Raw genomic sequence first — 19,152 nt, forward strand, 5'->3', positions numbered from 1 at the left:
CCACGCCCAGTCCTGGACCATGATTCTTCAGTCTTGACTCGAGCGCAGCCATTGACTGACAGTAAGACGTTTTGGCTCCACTAAATATACCCTATTATCCTAGTCTATAAGGGTGGGTGTGGATTATCCATCTCCGTGCTGAGAAAAGGCGTTCAGGTAAGTCAACGCCCCTTCTCCAGCACTGGAGATGGATAATCCACGCAGTGGGACATACCAAAGCCTATTGTCCCTTGGGTTGGGGAATAGACTGGTCCCGTGTGTAACTTTGGTCTAGAACCTGCTGGAGAACCCTCCTACCGAAGGAGGCCTCTGCAGAGGAGTACTTGTCGATTTTGTAATGACGAATGAATGGAGAGGGCGAGGCCCAAGTGGCTGCCCTGCATACCTCTTCAATAGAAGCCTGCATGGCCCATGCTGCTGAGGTGGCAGCACTCCTTGTGGAGTGGACCGTGATATGCTTGGGGACTTGCAAGGACTCCGCCTGGTATGCCCCAGTGATTCCTGCCCTAAACCACCTACCGATGGTAGAGGACGAGACCTTCCGGCCCCTAGTAGCGGGGTGGAAGGATATGAAAAACGCTTCTGAGCGACGGAATTCCGCTGTGCGCGAAATGTAATGTCTTAGTGCCCTTCGTACGTCCAAGGTGTGCCATTGTTGCTCAAGGGGATGAGCTGGGTTTGGACAGAAGTCTGGTAGGACTATTTCCTGTGATCTGTGAAAAAAGGAGTTGACCTTTGGAATGAATGAAGGGTCTATTCTTAGGACTACCTTGTCCCTGTGAAAATGACACAGGTCCTTCCTCGTTGAGAGAGAAGCTAACTCGGATATCCGTCGAGCTGACGTGATAGCTACTAAGAATGCTACCTTATGGGTCAGGTAGCGAATGTCACATGTTTTGAGTGGTTCGAATGGCGCTCTGGTAAGAGCTTGTAGTACTCGTGGTAGTTCCCACGATGGATACCTGCGCACGGTTAGCGGTCTGATATTCGCAGCCCCCTTGAGGAAGGATCGTATTAAGGGATGCTTGCCCAAGGATTCACCGGGGCTGGCAGAAAGTATAGTTGAGAGGGCGGCGATTTGCCTGCGCAGCGTGTTTGGCGAGAGGTCCCTCTCTAGGCCATCTAGTAAAAATTCTAGGATCTTGGGAATTGTGATCCCTTCGAGTAACAATTCCTGTTTAGAGCACCATGATTGGAAGCTTCTCCACGTGGCCTCGTAGATACGGTTCGTGGAGGGGCGCCTTGATGCCTGTATGACCCTAATTACACCCTGTGAGCAAGCCCCCTTGGCTAAAATTGACCGTTCAAGAGCCAGACAGCTAGTTGTAGCCATTGTGGCTCTGGGTGGGAGATCTCCCCCTGCTTGAGGGAGATCCTCTCCGGAGGAATCCGCCATGGATTCGTGCGGGAGAGACTCCTCAAGTCTGCGAACCAAGGTCTCCTTGGCCAATAAGGGGCCACAAGGATTACCTCGGCCCTTTCCCGCAGAATCTTGTGTACTACCGCCGGAAGGAGAGGTAAGGGTGGAAACACGTACAGGAGTCCCTTTGGCCATGGGCTCCGTAACGCGTCCGTCTGCTCTGCTCCCCTGGATGGGAATCGGGAGAAGAAGCGAGTTAGGTGGGCATTGGAAGGAAAAGCAAATAGGTCCACCTGGGGAAGCCCGAAGCGGTGACAGATCTCCCTGAAGATCCTCGGGTGTAGTTGCCACTCCGAGTGATCTATTGTTGATCTGCTCAACAGATCTGCTTGGATGTTTGCCTCCCCCGATATGTGGTCGGCCTTTATGGAGGCCAGATTTTGTTCTGCCCAGGCCCCCCAGTAGGAGGGCCTCGGCCGAGAGCGAGCGTGTGTGCCCCCCTGACGGTTTATGTGGGCCTTGGCTGTCACGTTGTCCGTCAGGACCAGTACGTGCCTGCCTTTTATGCTGCTGTGAAAATGCCTTAACGCTAGGTGAATAGCCCGCAGCTCGAGCCAGTTTATGTTGTGTCGGAGATCCACCGCTGACCAGCGGCCCTGTGTCCACTTGGTCCCCAAGTGGCCTCCCCAGCCGAATAAGCTCGCATCCGTTGTGACTACTACTCTGTCTGGTTCCCTGAAGGGGGACCCCCTGAGGAGAGCTGAAGATAGCCACCACCTGAGGGAGTTTCGTACTCTCAGAGGTATGCCTACCCTCTTCCGGGATGCACTGATTTGCTGTCTCTGGAACGGGAGTATGAACCACTGCAGTTCTCTTGAGTGCAGCCTTGCCCCAGGAACTATTGCTATGGTCGATATCATCTTCCCTAGCAGCTGGGAGAGGCAGACCAGTGTCACTGACTGACCTGTTTTACGGCTTTCTTTATGCTGCTGAGGCGTTCCTGTGATAGGTACACCTTGCACTCCTTTGTGTCTATGACCGCTCCCAGATGGAGTATTCTCGTAGTTGGGGTTAGATGGCTCTTTGGAAAGTTCACCGAGAAGCCGTGGTCCTGCAGCAGTTTTATCACTAACTTTAGGTCCGCCCGAGACTGCTGGGCGGACGATGACTGGATTAGAATATCGTCCAGGTAGCACTGGACTCTGACTGGTACGTTTCTTAGGTGTGCTGCCAGAACCGCCAGAATCTTGGTGAACACCCTGGGCGCTGATGACAGGCCGAATGGAAGTGCCCTGTATTGAAAATGGTGCCCCCTGTAGGCAAACCGTAGAAAACGGCGGTGAGCCAGAGAGATAGGGATGTGCAAGTATGCCTCCGTGAGGTCGATCGATGCCAGAAAATCCCCTTTCCTTACGCTTCCAAGGATGGAGCGTAGTGTCTGCATTTTGAATTTGCGGTATTTTATGTAGAAATTTAGCCTTTTTAAATCCAGAACGGCTCTCCAACCCCCCGAGGGTTTTGGGACCACGAAGAGGATAGAATAAAACCCCTGGTCTCTCTGGTTCATAGGCACCGGCTCTACGGCCCGTATGTTTAGAAGGTGCTGAACGGCCTCGTTCATGAGCCTTCTCTTTGTTGGGTTTGTGGGACAGGGGCACGGGCGGAAGCGGTTCGGGGGCTTTGAGAGAAATTCTAGAGATAGACCATGACGTATGGTGTTCCTGACCCATACGTCCGTGGTGGTCTCTTCCCACTGGGGAGCAAACCCTGCTAGTCTGCCCCCTATGGGAAGGTCTGGGTGGGAGTCATCTGGTACGGCGGAAGGGGCGGTTGCTCCCCCGAAAGGGCCGTCTTCCCTGCGTTTGCCTATGTCTTGTGTTCTGTCTGTCCCCCTGTCTTTCCCTATCCTGTCTAGCTTGGACGGGTTGTGAATTTTGAAAGTAGTTGACCCTGGCTTCCGTACGAAAGGATTGTTTCCTTCCCCAGGAGCCGGGTCTCTTGTCCTGCCTTTTGCGCTTGTCCTTGTTCTCTGTCAGGTATGGCGTTAGTGCCTCACCAAACAGCTTTGCCCCTTGGTACGGAGCCGAAGCCAATTTCCACTTGGATTTGGTATCCGCCTGCCAGTTCTTTAGCCAGAGGATGCGCCTGCTCGTGTTGTTTGCCGCCATTGCCTTGGCTGAAAAACCTGGTCGCTAAAAGTGTCGCATCCGACGCATATTCCGTGGCCGCTACCATTTTGCTGAGTTCCTGGTGAGTGCGTATATCCTCCATGGGAACCCGGTCCTGTAACTCACGGAGCCAACAAAGTGTGGCTCTGGTGAAAAAGGACACGGAGGTAGTCGCCCTGGTAGCCCAAGCTATTGCCTGGTGCGTTCTCCTGTAGTTGGACTCACTCTTTCGGTCCTCGGCTTTAAGAGCCTCAGCAAAATCTCCTGATATGGCCGTGTCCGATATCAGGGGACCTATGGGTTCGTCCACCACCGGCACCTCCAATGTTCCCTCTAGCTCCCTTGCTACGTTAAATAGCTTCCTCTCCGCATTGCTAGGAAGCGGTAGGGAGGTTGGCGCTGCCCACTGTTTCCTTATTGTGTTTAGGAACATGGTCGGGCATGGTATGCGGTGTTGAGTGGTTACCTTTTCGGCGAACGTCGGCTCAGCCTCCGTGTCAACTGTGACAGGCTCCGCTGGTGTCCCATGCCCCAGATGGGCTGTGGCCTCAGCCTTGCGCAGAATGGTAACAAAAAGAGAAGGGTTAAACAGGCCGCTGAAGGACGGCCCTTGAGGTGAGGTGTCCTCCTCTTCCTCAGACATTTGAATCCCTTGTGACGTACCTGGCTGGTCCAGGTAATCTTCCTCGGAGACCGACGAGTCTGAGAAGGAGGAGAGGTCCTGATGGTCCTCCGTTTCCTCCCGATGCCTCGTTCTAAGTCCTAGAGGCTTGGCTTTGGAAGTTTGAGCCCTGGCCTCAAATGCACGGTCCACTGCCTGTGCTATTAGGGTAGTTAGCAGATCCCCCGCCAATGCAGGAGGAGTAACCATTGCCTGCGACCCTGGAGGTGCTGTGGTTAGCATGGTCCTCGGGGTTTCCTGTAACCTCCGTGGGGAGGGGGATTGGGAGAGCGATGAGAACTCGCCTATCCCGCCCTCTGTTTGGGACTGTGATGAGTTCCCTAATGACCAAACGCCCCGTGGGGATGTAGGGAGACCCAGCGGTAGATCGGGACCTATCCCCCCATTCTGCCTATTTTCAATTCTGGCCCTTTTCTGGGCTCTGTTGAACTCCTTTTCTAGGGCTTGGTGTCTTCTGATTGCCTGTTTGTCAGCCTTCTTTGATGACTTCCTTGCAGCCTTTCTAGGAGCTGCAGAGGATTCCGAATCCTCTGAAGCGGGTGCTCCAGAGGATGAAGGCAGGGCTCCAGTGGAGGGAATGATTGCTTCCTCCATTCTCCACTAACGCCGGGCCGCGATAGGGGGGACCCAGGTAGTAGGAGAGCTCCAACTTTGAGTAAGGACAGGCGCACTACTGGGGGCGTCTGGAACTCAGGAGCAGACTCTGCAAAATTGTCAGAGTTAGTCACTGTGCACGGATAAGAACAGGCACGCTAATGGGAATGCCTGGAACCCGGCTTGACTATGGTGGGTAAGGACAGGCACGCGACTGGGGATGCCTGGAACCCACCACTAAATCCAGAAGCGTACGGGCCACTAATGGAGGACCCGAAGTCCGGAAGGAGCCAAAGGCAACTAAACACAGTTAGCTATGAAAGGTTCTTATTTACTTTAGATTGAAGACACCAAGTCCTGGAACCCGTAGCTATGTGTCTGATTTGAATGTCTCTGAATGAATAATAGATGCTTTAGTACCCCAGTACTGCTCGCCTATTAATTCACTCCAGCGGCTGAACCTATTCTTCACATGGAGCCTTAGATCCCCTGTTTGGACAAAAATATGGCCGCCGCTGCCAGGAGACTACTGCGCATGTGTTAAAAGAAGCAGGAGATTATTGCGTCTGTGCTAAAAAGGCTGCCTGTGCCACGTGGGTTGTAACAAAGAGCCGCGCGTGCTCACAGCTGTGCAGACAATGGCGCCTCGTTTAAAAAATCCTGAGCAGCCTGGTTAGTGAAATAAACTGCTCCTTCGCACGCCAGCTGTTTCCCTTAATTAATCTCCCTCCCAGCATGCGTCCCCTTTGTCCTCTGCTTCCCTCGCTAATTGCTTGCCTTTCTGTCTTTTTGTTTTGTTTGTTTTAAACACGAGGGGTTGCCCGAGCCTCCCCGTTTAAGGCTGCTGCCGGCTGCTGGAAGGTGGTTGAGGTTTGGGTTAGGGAGGGGAGATAGGGATTTCCCCCTTTTAAGTGGGGGTGGTTTCCCCTGTAGGGAATGTGACTTCCTGAGTCTTACAATTTAGCCAGGCAATTTTGAGTAATCAATTACATTGAATTAAATTATCTCTAATTAACTTTTAAACTAAGCAATTTCAGCTACTAGAAGAAATCCCCCCCAATGGAAAGGAACTATACCTGCCCAGGAGCCAAAGATTGTCGGTCTTTCTGTATGGCCAGATCAGTCAAGACTGAAGAATCATGGTCCAGGACTGGGCGTGGCAACTTTGGCTGACTGATCTGATTGGCCAGGAATACAGTCTCAACCCACTGCGTGGATTATCCATCTCCAGTGCTGGAGAAACCAGCCAATTAACACAAGAATGCATTTAACTAGCTTCAGGTGAAGTATTGTGACCCAATACTTTTAAATGGGTATGGGTATGTGGTGTGTATGTTTGTTTATTTGCTTGTGTGTGACAGAGAAAGAGAGAAAAGAGTGCTCTAATAAAAAAAGCCTACTAGAAGGAAACAAGAAGACCAGAACACATGTTCTCCAGCAACTAACATCCAGATAAGCAGGGATTAATACCAAACAAACAATCAAGCATAATATAATAACCTAATCAAGGCCAAGGAGAAAATGGCAACCCCAACCAACAATGGCAGGGCAAGCTACTGTATATAAACAGGGTGCAAACCTCACATTCATTAGCACTAATGTTATCTAGTTAGGTAAAGAAATGTCTGCAAAGAAATAACCAAGCTCAGAGAGCATGAAGGACTCCACTGGTCAACCAAGAACTACATGTATTATTTTCTACAGGTATTTATTTGCATAACTTTGCATTCATGAATTTTTCAATTGCCATTAAAAGGCACTGCTGCTCTCCCAGTACTGCCTGAATTTATCAGACATAAAATCTCTGTGATCTGCATCTGTTATTTATCACGTTAAGCAAGACATCACATGAGTGCTTCTCTCAATGACTGCAATCCAGTGCTCCTGTGATCATTAAGCAATTTTGTGGATCATTAAGCAGACTGAGTTCCAGGTAAGAGGGCATGGGGGTGTCTCAGGGAGTTGAAGGAAGCCCTAAGAATCCTGGTGGAGGCTGTGTGCAAGTTTGAGGCAGCACTGCAGTGTGCATGAAGCGCCACGGCCTAAGAGGCCTTGGCCTGCTCCCCCAGCCAACCAGGCTCAGAAGACTCCGGCCTGCTCCCCAGCTCATCAATGTGCTATTAAATGAATAGCCTAATCCTAACTAGAAACAAGTGAGACCAAGCAAAGTTGGGTTACTGCATCTACCATACTTTTATTGATGAGAAAACAGAAAAAGACAAGAGTTATATGGTGGCCATCTTGAGAAACCTAAATTACAGACACTTCCAATTCATCATTAGTTGGATTAGCACATAATTGAACTAATGTGTGATTCCATGCTTGAATAATAAGATTACGTTAAATTGACCCTCCCCTTTCCTTCTTTCCCCATTTCTTTTTTTCTTATTCTATATCTTGCCTTTCTGTTATAGAAGTCTTCTTAGTTTTTACTTCAGTAAAATGCCTATTATTGATTTGACCTGTTTGCTGCTTTTCTTTTAAATGAAAATGAAGCAAACAAAAATAGCTACAACTAAAAATGCATCACAATAAACATATTAATATTTAAAAACATAAATGTATTTCAATAATGCATTACATCTTTTTAAGGTCATTATCACATTTATATTTCCTACCTGTGAAACTCAGCAACAATACAACGCTAGTATTTATCAACTATTAATACATAAACTAATTGAGCACAGAGTCCATTAAAAGTACTGAACACAGGAAGTGGACATCAAGAAAGCAGCAAATGATCTATCATATGGCACTAATTTCTTTCAGTTTGGTATAGTTCTTAAAAGTTCTAACAGCAAGAAAGTTAATTTGGGCTTGATGTTTAGTCACTTAGCCTCTGTTCTCTATTATCCTTTAACTACATCTGATCAAACCTTGGTATTCTACTAGAAATCAGGAGGGAAGAGTTATGCCATATAGGAAACTGATAACCAACCATTCCTTCTTTTTATCCCTCCAAAGCTCTACAATACACAGATGGCTACTGACACATTCCAAACAAATTATTATAGTAGTATTCTACGGCCAATTCTTCTTTATATATGCAACTGCTTTCCTCTCTTGCATCTTCTAAGCAAGCATTTATATGAATGGTAACAGATGTGTCCACAAATACATATAAAAAGAAAATATAAAAGCAGTAAATTCATTACAATAAACATAGGGTTACATATTAGCCATGAATCTTACTATAGTTTTATCTGTCTGACCCAACACATGTAACTAGTCATCTCCAGATATTCTGTACTCAACAGGAAGATGGTAAGATGAGAGAATACACATTTATTGTTCTATCCTGGACTGTTCCTTTCAGCAGGGAGGGGTTTTATAAATAATTATGTTACAGTATTTGAGAGAAATCCTTGACTCCTGTAAAAGTCAACTGGACAGAATATAGAAACAATCCAGGCAGTTAAACTCATTGCTAGTATCTTCTCCAGCCTTGCGGGACTATTAAAGCTGAGGATCTGGTCTGTGTGCATGTAGATGCGGGCTTCCAGTTCTTCCGTTTTCTAGCCCAGAGGTCCCCAACCTTTTGGGCACCAGGAACTGGTTCCGTGGAGAGCGGTTTTTCTGCGGAACAGAGGGTGTGTGGTTTGTGTGCTGCCTGCACCTCGCGGATGGGGCTTTGCTTGTTTGTGCGGACCAGTTTCTGGCATGCTGCGGCCCAATACTGGTCCACGGACCAGGGGTTGGGGACCCCTGGTCTAGTTTTCTTATATTAATGTCATGAAATGGGAGTCTGAAAAATTGCAAGCAAATACAAGGTACCCCGATGGGATCACCCATATCAGGCCTAATAGCAGAAGCAGTCATGCAACAACTCAAATCCAAACCTCTACCATTATCCAATCAAAATTCTGGACATACTACATTGATGACACCTTTATCATCATCAAATGTTCCCAAATTGAAGAAACACACCACCTACTCAATAACATATTCCCTGGGATCAAATTAACAAGCAAAGAGGAAACAGACAGACTCCCATTCCTTGACATCGACATAAGGAGACTAGACAACAGAGAACTGGAAACCTGCATCTACCGCAAACCCACGCACACGGACCAGATCCTCAGCTTCACAAGCAATCACCCTACCGCACACAAAAGAAGCTGTGTCCAGACCCTCTTCAGAAGGGCCAGGACACATTGCAGCACCACAACATTAAGAAAAGCGGAAGAGAAACGGCTGCTTGTCCAGTAACGACTATCCAAAAAACTTCATATTCCGGCACACAGCACCCAAACTACAACACACCACACAGCCAACCACCACGCAAAAATTAACCCTATCATGATAGTCAGAATTCTTCAATCCCGAGGAATAGTGATAGCCCACAAACCCAAAGCCACACTCTGCCAGGAATTATCCAGAACCAAAGACAAGATACAGAAGGATGAAAGAAACAATGTAATCTAGAAAACCAACTGTAACCATTACAACCAATTCTATGTGGAACAAACATCACATCAATTAAAAAACAGGATACATGAACACTGACTGGCAGTCAAACACCACAATCCCAAATCCTTAATCTCTACCCACATCAACACCAAACAACACCAGATCGATTAGAGCAACACAAAAATCATTGGCCAGGTTACCACCTACCACATTTATGAGTTCATCAAAACCTGGCACTCCACAAGCAATTCCATCAACAGACACATTAACCTACAACCAGCCTATGAACCCCTTAGAATGCAAATCAACTGCACAGTTAACCAGAGACAGTACCAACCCTCAACCAACCCATGCAGGCCCCCCATCAGTTCACCTCCCAATGACCCTGATCTGATGTAATCTCCCCATCACAAGACCCATCACAAGACCCTCACCTGACACACCCACACCTGAAGCCCTTATAAACAGAAGAACACTGATACTAACATGGATTTTTGTTTTGTAATTCATAAAAATATTGTCTCCCCAATGAAAAATATCTACAGTATTGAATTTGGGAGATGCTTCTGTATTTACAAGTATGTCCTAAAAGGAAATAATTCTGTGTTAAGATGTATACGTTCTTAAAAAACATAAAATATTTATTGTGAAAATTATCTTTCTGATGTTGCTCCTTTAACCTAGAAGACGTGCTAGCTTTTAAAGCCAAGAATACTTTGATCATTTAAGCCAGAAGATTGTGGAGTGGATGGAACTGAAATCAATAATGAAGGAATCCCTGGGATTTAAAGGGAATAGCTTTTTTTCTCCTTAAGAAAAAAAATAAAATTTGTTCACAATATTGTCATTCAGTAGTAAGAATTTTTATTGAAAACTATCATGCAATTTACAGTACATGACAAAACTGATTTTAGACTAGGAACTATATATTGTGGACTCTTAAGATATGAGTCACAGAATGAAAAAAAAGAACAGATTTCACTTTTTGTCTTACACTGAAATTTCTTTTTGATTGAAAGCACATAAAATATGTAATTCAAGCATTGTTTGATAAGTCTTACAAAAGCAAGAATCAGTAGTGTTTTGACCCATTGGAAAACAAAAGGAGCGTTGGCTTACCTGAACGCCTCTTCTCAGCATGATGATGAATCCACCAATGGGTTATTTCAGTCCTCCTGCCGAATCAGACTAAGTTGTCAAGTTGTCACGCCCCTCCTTGACTGGGACCTTCCAGTTTCATCGACGGCATAGCCAATGACAACAGTTTCGATGTGATGACTCTCAGAGCAGGTACAAGGAAAAAAATAAGCCCCTGGCACGGACCTAACTGGGGAGGGTGTGGATTCTTCATCATCATGCTGAGAAGAGGCATTCAGGAAAGCCAACGCTCCTTCTCCAGCATGATGACTGAAGAATCCACCAATTGGACGTACCAAAGCTCCTGGTGTCCCTATGGGAGGGAGTCAGTTGGGGCCTGTAACCCTGATCTGTAACCACCGATCTGCACCTTCGTCATAATCCAAAGTGCTGGAAACCTCAGAATCCGGTGAGTGGGATGAGGAGACCACGCTGGAATGATCAAGTGTAGGTCATAATGAGGTAGTGGGTGCTGATGAGGACCTCAGTATGGGTGGCGTTTGATGATGATGACCCGATGAGGCCATGGCTTGATGAACCACCTGCGATATCAATGATTGCAGCTGGTCGGCAAAGGAAGGCTCTTGCTGAGGTTGAAGGCCCTCAGCAGTCGGTGTGAATGTCGCTGTGGGTGCCGTGGAGGGGCTTGGCAATTCGAGGTCCTCCCCAAAGAGAGGTGGTCCTCCCTGACCAAAGGTCTGAATCGAGACCTGCTGATGCTCATGCTCCGATGACCACGCCCTTGATAGAGCCAGAGACTGTGCTCCTACCTCAGAAGCTGCAGGTGGGGGGAGCTGAGGCATATGACCTTGTCCAGCTGACAGGCGTTGGGCCTGGGAGAATTGCTTCTCCAGGGCTCTGTGAGTGCAATCGGCCAGCTTGTTGTTTGCCTTGCTTGCCTTCCTTCCGTATTTGGACCTAGCCTTGGCCTTTCATTTAGGCGTCTCTGGAACTGGGTCAATTTGGCCAGATTGAATGTCAGTGTCCAGAGACTGTGGCTCAGTGAGTTCTGCCATGGCGATCGAAAAGTGTTCCAGATGAGGCTCTGGAACCGGCTCGCTCTGCAAGAGATGTCAGTTGCCCCCCGTGGAGGGACTGATTGCACGTGGATTAGCGTGAGTGTCCCACTGGCTAAGCCAGGCTCACACTGGTACCTCAAGGTGCTCGCCACCAGGGCTAAGGACAACCCATATGCCAGTCCTGTGGCCGAAGTGGTGACAAATCGCACACGTCTCACAATAGTGGCAATAGTCAGGTCCTGGCAAGCAACCACTTGATGCAGAGTGGCAGAGGCTAAGGTGAAGGATTGTTAGGCAATAAGGGCCTAGTTGGCAAGGATCCACAAATCTTGTTGTGATTGCAAAAACTTAACTTAATTAGATCAGACAGTCCTAGATTTGTGACTAGAATTGATTCCAAAGGAAAAATATCTTTAGTTTAAATTAGTGTGAACAGATCACACAAAATGGCACCCGCCACTGAGAGGCAAATTCTAGAAGGTTCCTGAAGTTTACTAATGCCTCACAAAATGGCGGCCACACCTAACCCTTGGGGGGGAGGATAGAAGAAACCTGGATCGGTGTAACAAGAAAACTCCCCAGCAAGGTTTTAATGACTTAGGTCCCTTAAGGTGAAAAGGATATGCTGGCTGGTTCGCGCCTAAAGTGTTTTAGGCACGACTGTGCTCACGGCGCTTTATTGGGCCTCTGTTAGTAAAGGCAGCCAAAGGGAGGAAATTAGAGGATCGTCCTCTTCTCGCCCGCAGCGCTGCTGATTCAGTAAATTCGGTAAATGAGTGTTGCTGATTCGGTAAATTCGGTAAATGAGCCGAGGTGGCGCAGCAGTTAGGGTGCAGTACTGCAGGCCACTTTAGCTGACTGTGTTCAGCAGATCAGCGGTTCAAATCTTACCGGCTCAAGGTTGACTCAGCCTTCCATCCTTCCGGGGTAGATAAAATGAGGACCCAGATTGTTGGGGGCAATGTAAATATATATATATATATATATATATATATATATATATATATATATATATATATATATATATATATATATATATATACGTTGCTTACTGGTGTACACCGCTTAGAGAGTGCTTGCACTTAAAGCAGTATATAAGTCTCATAAAATAAATAAATAAATTCGGCCCTACATCTAGGCCGAAGGAGGCTTCGTCCAGGTTGGAAGGCCCAAACGGCCTCAAAATGGTGGCCGTGAGTGACTGGGCGCCGACGGAGGCCAGGAATTAGCAAAAAAAAGGCCGAGCGGCCTCAAAATGGTGGACACGTGAGCAAGGGAGCCGACGGAGGCAATCTCCGTGTCCCGGCTATGGTTTGGCCTGAAGGGACTGGTTGGAACTCAGCCGGCTGCTGAGCTAGAAGGGAAGAGAAGCCACCACCCCCCCCCCAATGATCAGCAAGAGGCTGGAAAGGAGACCAGCTGGCTGCTGGGCTATAGGGAGAGGAAACCCCCCCACCCCCCAGAATAGGGGAGAAAGGGACTTTATTTTCCCCCCTTGCTTAAAACACTTAGGGAACGAAATTCCCTGTAAGGAACTAATCAGAGGCTGGAAGCCTCCAATTCTCCAAAACTGACGGATCCACTAATGGGTGAAAAGTTTCTAATAGTCTAACTTTCCTGAAGAGACTGAGAATCAAGTTATCACATCCTCATGGGCGAAAGACTAAGATGAAACTGGGAGGTCCCAGTTAAGGAGGGGCGTGACAACTTGATAACTTAGTCTGATTGGGCAGGAGGACTGAAATAACCCATTGGTGGATTCTTCAGTCATCATGCTGGAGAAATACAAATTCACATTTTGGGCTATGTATGGTTTATAGATAAGTCAAAGAAAGAACAAGAAGTGTTATCTAAAGAATTTACAAGTAGACCCATAAACACCATGTATTTAAAGAAGAGAAGAATATCCTTTATGACAGGGGTCCCCAACCCCCGGCCTGTGGACCGTATTGGGCCAAGGCATGCTAGCAACCGGGCCGCACAAACAAAGCCCTATCTTCAGGATGCAGGCAGCACACAAAACCATGCACTCTCCGGTCTGCGGAAAAATCTCTCTTCACAGAACCAGTCCTTGGTGCCCAAAAGATTGGGGACTTCTGCTTTTTGACATTACACTTTTTTCTCCAGCAAGCCACACATAAGGGGCTTGGACTGCTTCAAGTACAGCAGACAGTTGAAGGAGAAAAAAGGCTAATGCAAAAATATTTGAAGTATAGTGAAGAAGATGCACTGAAGCTAGTGCACCATGAAGGAATACTGAATACTGGAGAGACCATCTAGCCTACAAGAAAGACCAAATGAAGAATAGAAAAAGAGACATCACCAATAGTACACAGTAGCAACAAGATCTGGCAATGGCTAAGAGCAGGAAAACTGAACAAAGAGACAGAGGGGCTAATTCTGGCTGCACAAGACCAAGCCTTAAGAACAAACATACACAAAGCCAGAATTGAGAAGGCAACAGGTAGCAAATACCACTTTTGCAAAGAAGTTGAAGAAAAAAATTGCACCACCTAGTTAGATGCTGCAAAAAGATCACACAAACTGATTACAAACAAGGACATGAGAAAGTAGCAATAATGGTGCATTGGAATAAAATTATTTAGAATTCTTTATTGGCCAAGTGTGATTGGATACATAAGTAATTTGTCTCCAATGCATAAGCTTTCAGTTTACATACAAGTAACAAGTGATAAATCATAATCATAATCATAAAACACAATCATCATCATCATAAATCATATCTGCAAGAACTACCATTTCACTGAAATCAAGAACTGATAGGACCACAAAATAGACAAAATCAAAAATGAAAAAGCTAAAGCGCTCTAGAACTTTAGAATTCAAATACAGAAGCATCCGTTAAACAACAGCCCAGACTTTACAATTGTTGAGAGACAAAATAGTCTGCACTGCAATACCTGAAGAGATTAGAGTAAAAGAAAGAACTGCAGAAAATTATAAAATATGAAGACCTGCAAATAGAAGTAGAACTACTGTGGCAAAAGAAAGCAAAGATAGTACCAATAATAATAGGTACCTTGGGTACAATTCCAAAGTATCTGGAGCGCCACTTGAACAGCATCAGCACTGATTATTATCAGTCAGTTGCAAAAAGCAGTTTTACTTGGAACAGATTATATCCTGCTGTACCTTTAGCACCTCAAACAACACCTGCTATTCCAGGGTCTTGGGAAGGACTTGATAGGGGGACAAAAGACCAAATCCAGCTTAAATATCTGGCTGACTGCAACCAACCATATTTTTTTCGATTTTGTGAAGAGGAGAGGATTAGATTTTCCTCAATTTATAATATAGTCTTTGATCAAAACATATAGGACTTCTTTAGCAATTACTACAGCTCCTTCTTCATTAGATAACTAATCCAAAACACACTGGTATCAGTAGTTTCATGTAATAACATATAGTTATATTTAATTAAGGGGAATAGTACATGAACTTTAACTTCAACAACATTGTCTAGTGACTGTTAACATTCCTTCATTAATTCAACTTCCATATCTATTGCTGTTGTCAAAATTATAGACTTTATAGAATTATAGTAAATTATAAACAGCTCTAGCATTAGCATATAAAGCAGATATAAACAGACTGTTTAAAAGTGAGGACCCATTTCCTTAATTTTATTTACTTGTACTTAAGTAAAAATCTACAGGATGAACAAAATGACCATTCATTCCATTCAGTCTAAAAGATCTCCAGAAAACCCTGTCTTTGAATTTATTTCTTATAAATACACATTATAACAATGTTGCAGAATAAAATGCAATATGCCAAACAGACTAGGCACATTAAGATTGAGGTTTGCCTACACCCCTCCTACAGTGAAAAGGTAGCACAAAGGCTGCTTTCATAATTTAACAGCTACCTTACTTCAAAGGTTTCTGCCATTCCATCCAGCATGCCCACGCTGCTGCCCTATAATTTAAACTAATCATACCAGCTTCATTTTCATGCATTTCTTGCCTTCTTTCATGGGTTATTCTTGTACTTACTTGCCCTTGGCATCTCTTTTGAGGAATAGCTTAATATTTAAGTACTTTAGAAATATCATGTGTTCAGCTCCATGGTGCATTATCAGTATTTGCTGGAAATATAAATACTAAGTCCTAAAGCATGGAGACATTAATTAGCATTTTCTTATACAAATGTTCTGCATACTTGATGGATGAAATTCACTCTACAGGGAAACTTGTTCTATAGGCCACATGCATTTAATTAGTTTCAGACATGCTGTAGATGATCTCCTCTACTCAATAAAGTCAGTAGTTTATCCATCAGATCCCTGGATTTTATTTAGTTTCCACTGGGATCTATGACACTTGGTTTCAATAGGACTAAGTTCTATAAACCTTCTTCTGATTCCAATCTGTTTTAATGTTCTTTGCACAAATTAAGCATTAGTCTTTTAATGTACATTGTTGTATATTATCTATCTTTGTCATATTTTAGAATAGTTTTGTTAAATAATCTGAAATCAAACATTCTTATTGCTCACTTGATAGCCAATAACTTTTATCAAACATGTTACATATTGAGACATTTTTTAAAAAATACAATATATTTCCTTAACCAAATCCTCCGCAAGAGGATATTAAACTTCATCTAATTCTCTGAATTAAGAAGTGGGTTGTTGTAATCATCACAGTGCCTGCAGTTTAGCAATGTATTTGGAATAATATTCCAAAGGTAATTGAGTACTAGATAGATATTACAGGCAAGGAAGAAACATAATGTTGTGGAAGTTGCAGCCCTGAATTGAGATACTGTAAAATAAATATTAATCTCTGAAGGGATAAAGAATAATATTTCTAAATCCAGAAGTATCGTAAATATCACTCTAAACTACTCAAAATCTCTACTGTATTATTAAAATTAATTAGTTGTTAGCTGACCTTATAAATAAATTTATCAATTCAATATAAGGAAGCAGGATTTTCTTTTCTCACAAATATCCATTATAAATTAAAGCCAAGATTTAAATATTTAATTTCAGAAGCAAATAAAAAGTGACAGATGTAGAAATAAGCAAAATTAAAAATTTGCATTTACATCAAAAATTTAAAACCAACATCTGAAACTTTAGGAGTATTAAAAATTTTCTGGAACAGGATGTTCAATGAGATAATGCTGTAACTTGGGCACAGCATGGAGTGAGAAGCTGGCTGCTATAATTTGTAATGGCTTATCATTTTAAGGCTTATAGCTTTTGGTCTTAACTGCAGTTCATTCCATACACCATATTTGACCAAAGTATGAAAACTCAGTCAACTGAGATGTACCAGAAGATGGGTAAAACAAGCCATAGCTGAACAGAACGCATGAACCCAGTTTATGACTGATAACTAATTTCCCTCAAAATGCCTTCCTTTTTCAATCCACAAAATAGCTCTATTTGCTCTCAATAAGATTATTTATTAAGGTGAATTCTTTCTGAAATCCAAGTCATCTACTGATGAAAAATTTTAAACGTTTAAATAGAACACATGACTCATAGAAAAATATCAATATCAGTTTAAATTTCACAATTTCTTCCACTATATCAGTGAGTACATATTTCATATTGAAATCAGATATATTATGACATGAAACTTGAAGAGAATATTAAGCATTAAATACAACTGTGCTGCTATTTTGTATATACTGGTGAAAAGCATTCTTCATTGATAAAGAATTAAAAATAATCTTGATTACTAGAATTCAACATTTTGACAAGTATACCAACAGTGCAAATTTCTAACAGCAATAGCACAATTTATTATTATAAAGTTTTATTGCTCCTTGGAGGACAAAAAACCCAATATTAAGAGTTTATGTGCCTTATTTTGCACTCTATATGGCCTAAGTACTGTACTAGATAATTCTCTAACATGTGAAGCTCTCAGTTAAGATTATCATCTCCAAGATCAAAACTGCTGCAAGGCCTTCCTTGGATTCTTAATAATGGAGAAACTGCATAGAGCAAAGGCATTTCAAATACATAACATGCCAGCTATTAATCTGGCATGATATACCCTGTCTATGTGAATAACATATTCAGAAATTTCACTCCTATTCAAATTCAAAATCTTTTATCAACACTAGATCGCAGATGTGCCAATAATTTCATTCCTGTATACACATATTACTTACCAAATGTAATATAACAAAACTATTTGGCACTTCTAATTAATCAATGGGAGTTATTACTGGAGGGTGAATTAAAGAAATCTCCCCTCCTCTCCACAGGTTTAAACAACATTAGCCACGTTTCTCAGCCAAGATAATCTGATTCCACGATCTATGGAACTATGTTAATTTAAATTCTAGGGTATAGTCTCAAATTCATCATCTATCATCAAGGTTTAGATTGAAAGTTGTCACAACTGCTTTAGTAGCTTATCAATGGCAGTGATTCAGAAGACATAGGCAAATGTTTGGAATCCTGAGAACTCTTACTAAGGAAGATGTCTCCAATGGAGCTGCAATTTTAACACAAAAGGGCACATATAGGATTGTCCAGTAATAAATACGACTTTATTTAACCTTGCAATTATTTCTCAGGACCATTCGGAACGGAGAGACTCATTATCAGAATCAAGAATGGAATCTTAAATTTCTCTGAAGACACCAATGGAGCAGAAGAAAGGCACTGGCATGTATTTTTCTCATTCCTCCAGCCACCCCTTTCTCGCCCTTCTTGGAGCAGTTTCAAACCAGCACGTTAGAGTGAGCCAGAAGAAATGTTGCCTGCCAGCTTGAGAAAGATCCCGCTGTTCAGTCTGAATGGCACCGAGCAATTGCTGGGCCTGGTCTAACGAAACAGGGGAGGAGAAAAGGGGGAGACGCTAACTGTTGTGGCAGCGGCGGAGGCGGCGGCGGCGGCGAGCGAGGGAAAGAAATCACTTACGGACGGAGAGGGGCTTGATTGGGTCTTGGCACCAAATGGCTGCGGGGAGAGAGAGCGGGCGGGGAGAGAGAGCGGGAAAGAGAGACACCGACTCTCGGCATCCACTTCCCAGCTCCCTCCAACATCTCCGGAGGACACAAAGGAACCTCTTGAAAGGGGGTGGTTAGTTGTAATGGTGCTGGCGCGTTTAAAAAAAAAAACAAAAAACTCCCCCAGCAGCAGAGTTCCTACTTTCTAATGCAGCCCCAAACTCGCGCCTCGCTGGACTGGGGTCCACCCGAGCACGTTTCAGCGCCTCGAAGAAAGTGCATCCACGCTGCTCAAGAGGCAGGGCGAGGACCGACTTTTTTCGTTTTCTCCAAAACCCTGCTCGCTCCCCACTCCACCTCCAGACAAAAGCATAAAATGGGGCTTCCCGTTCTGCCCAGCCCAAACAAACTAGAAGGAAAAGAACGCCGGCGCGGGACGCCCAGTGTCGAGTGGCAAGGCAGACCGACTGGCCGGCCGGGCAGGCACAAGAACAAGAGGCGACTAGTCAGAGGGCCAGTTATGCCTCGCACTCACCAAGCAGCAGCAGCAGGAGGACTCCCCTCGCCATCTCCGCGGTCAACGCTGCACCGGTTTGATTTTCTTTTCGGCTGCACCCGGCCAACTCCGGCCTTGGCACCCGCTTTCACTCCATGCTGTTCAGAAAAAGCTCCAGAAACCTCTTAGCCCAGGCCAGCCCAGCCGCCAAAGCCAGCCCCGGCCCCTCCCCTCCCCTCGCACACCCGGGACAAGGTGGAGCTTCCGGGCAGGAGGATCCCGCTCCGGCAAAGGCAGGCCAGGACCTAATTGCCGACCACCAGCCCCGACTTATTTCTCCTCTCCTC

At 44.7% G+C, this 19,152-nt stretch overlaps 1 protein-coding gene across 1 annotated transcript in view; it reads right to left on the reverse strand.

Annotated features, from left to right (window-relative positions):
- PTK7 (protein tyrosine kinase 7 (inactive)) overlaps positions 1 to 19,031 on the reverse strand; it is a 93,016-nt gene extending 73,985 nt beyond the window's left edge. The window contains exon 1 of the mRNA XM_039324563.1: positions 18,845 to 19,031. Coding sequence (XP_039180497.1) covers positions 18,845 to 18,878 — 34 coding nt within the window. The 5' untranslated portion in view covers positions 18,879 to 19,031. The remainder of the gene's footprint in view (positions 1 to 18,844) is intronic.
- Between the last annotated feature and the right edge of the window lie 121 nt (positions 19,032 to 19,152).

The sequence above is a fragment of the Crotalus tigris genome, unplaced genomic scaffold, assembly GCF_016545835.1.
Source record: "Crotalus tigris isolate CLP2741 ecotype Arizona unplaced genomic scaffold, ASM1654583v1 scf7180000024302.2721777, whole genome shotgun sequence".
NCBI classification, from domain to species: domain Eukaryota; kingdom Metazoa; phylum Chordata; class Lepidosauria; order Squamata; family Viperidae; genus Crotalus; species Crotalus tigris.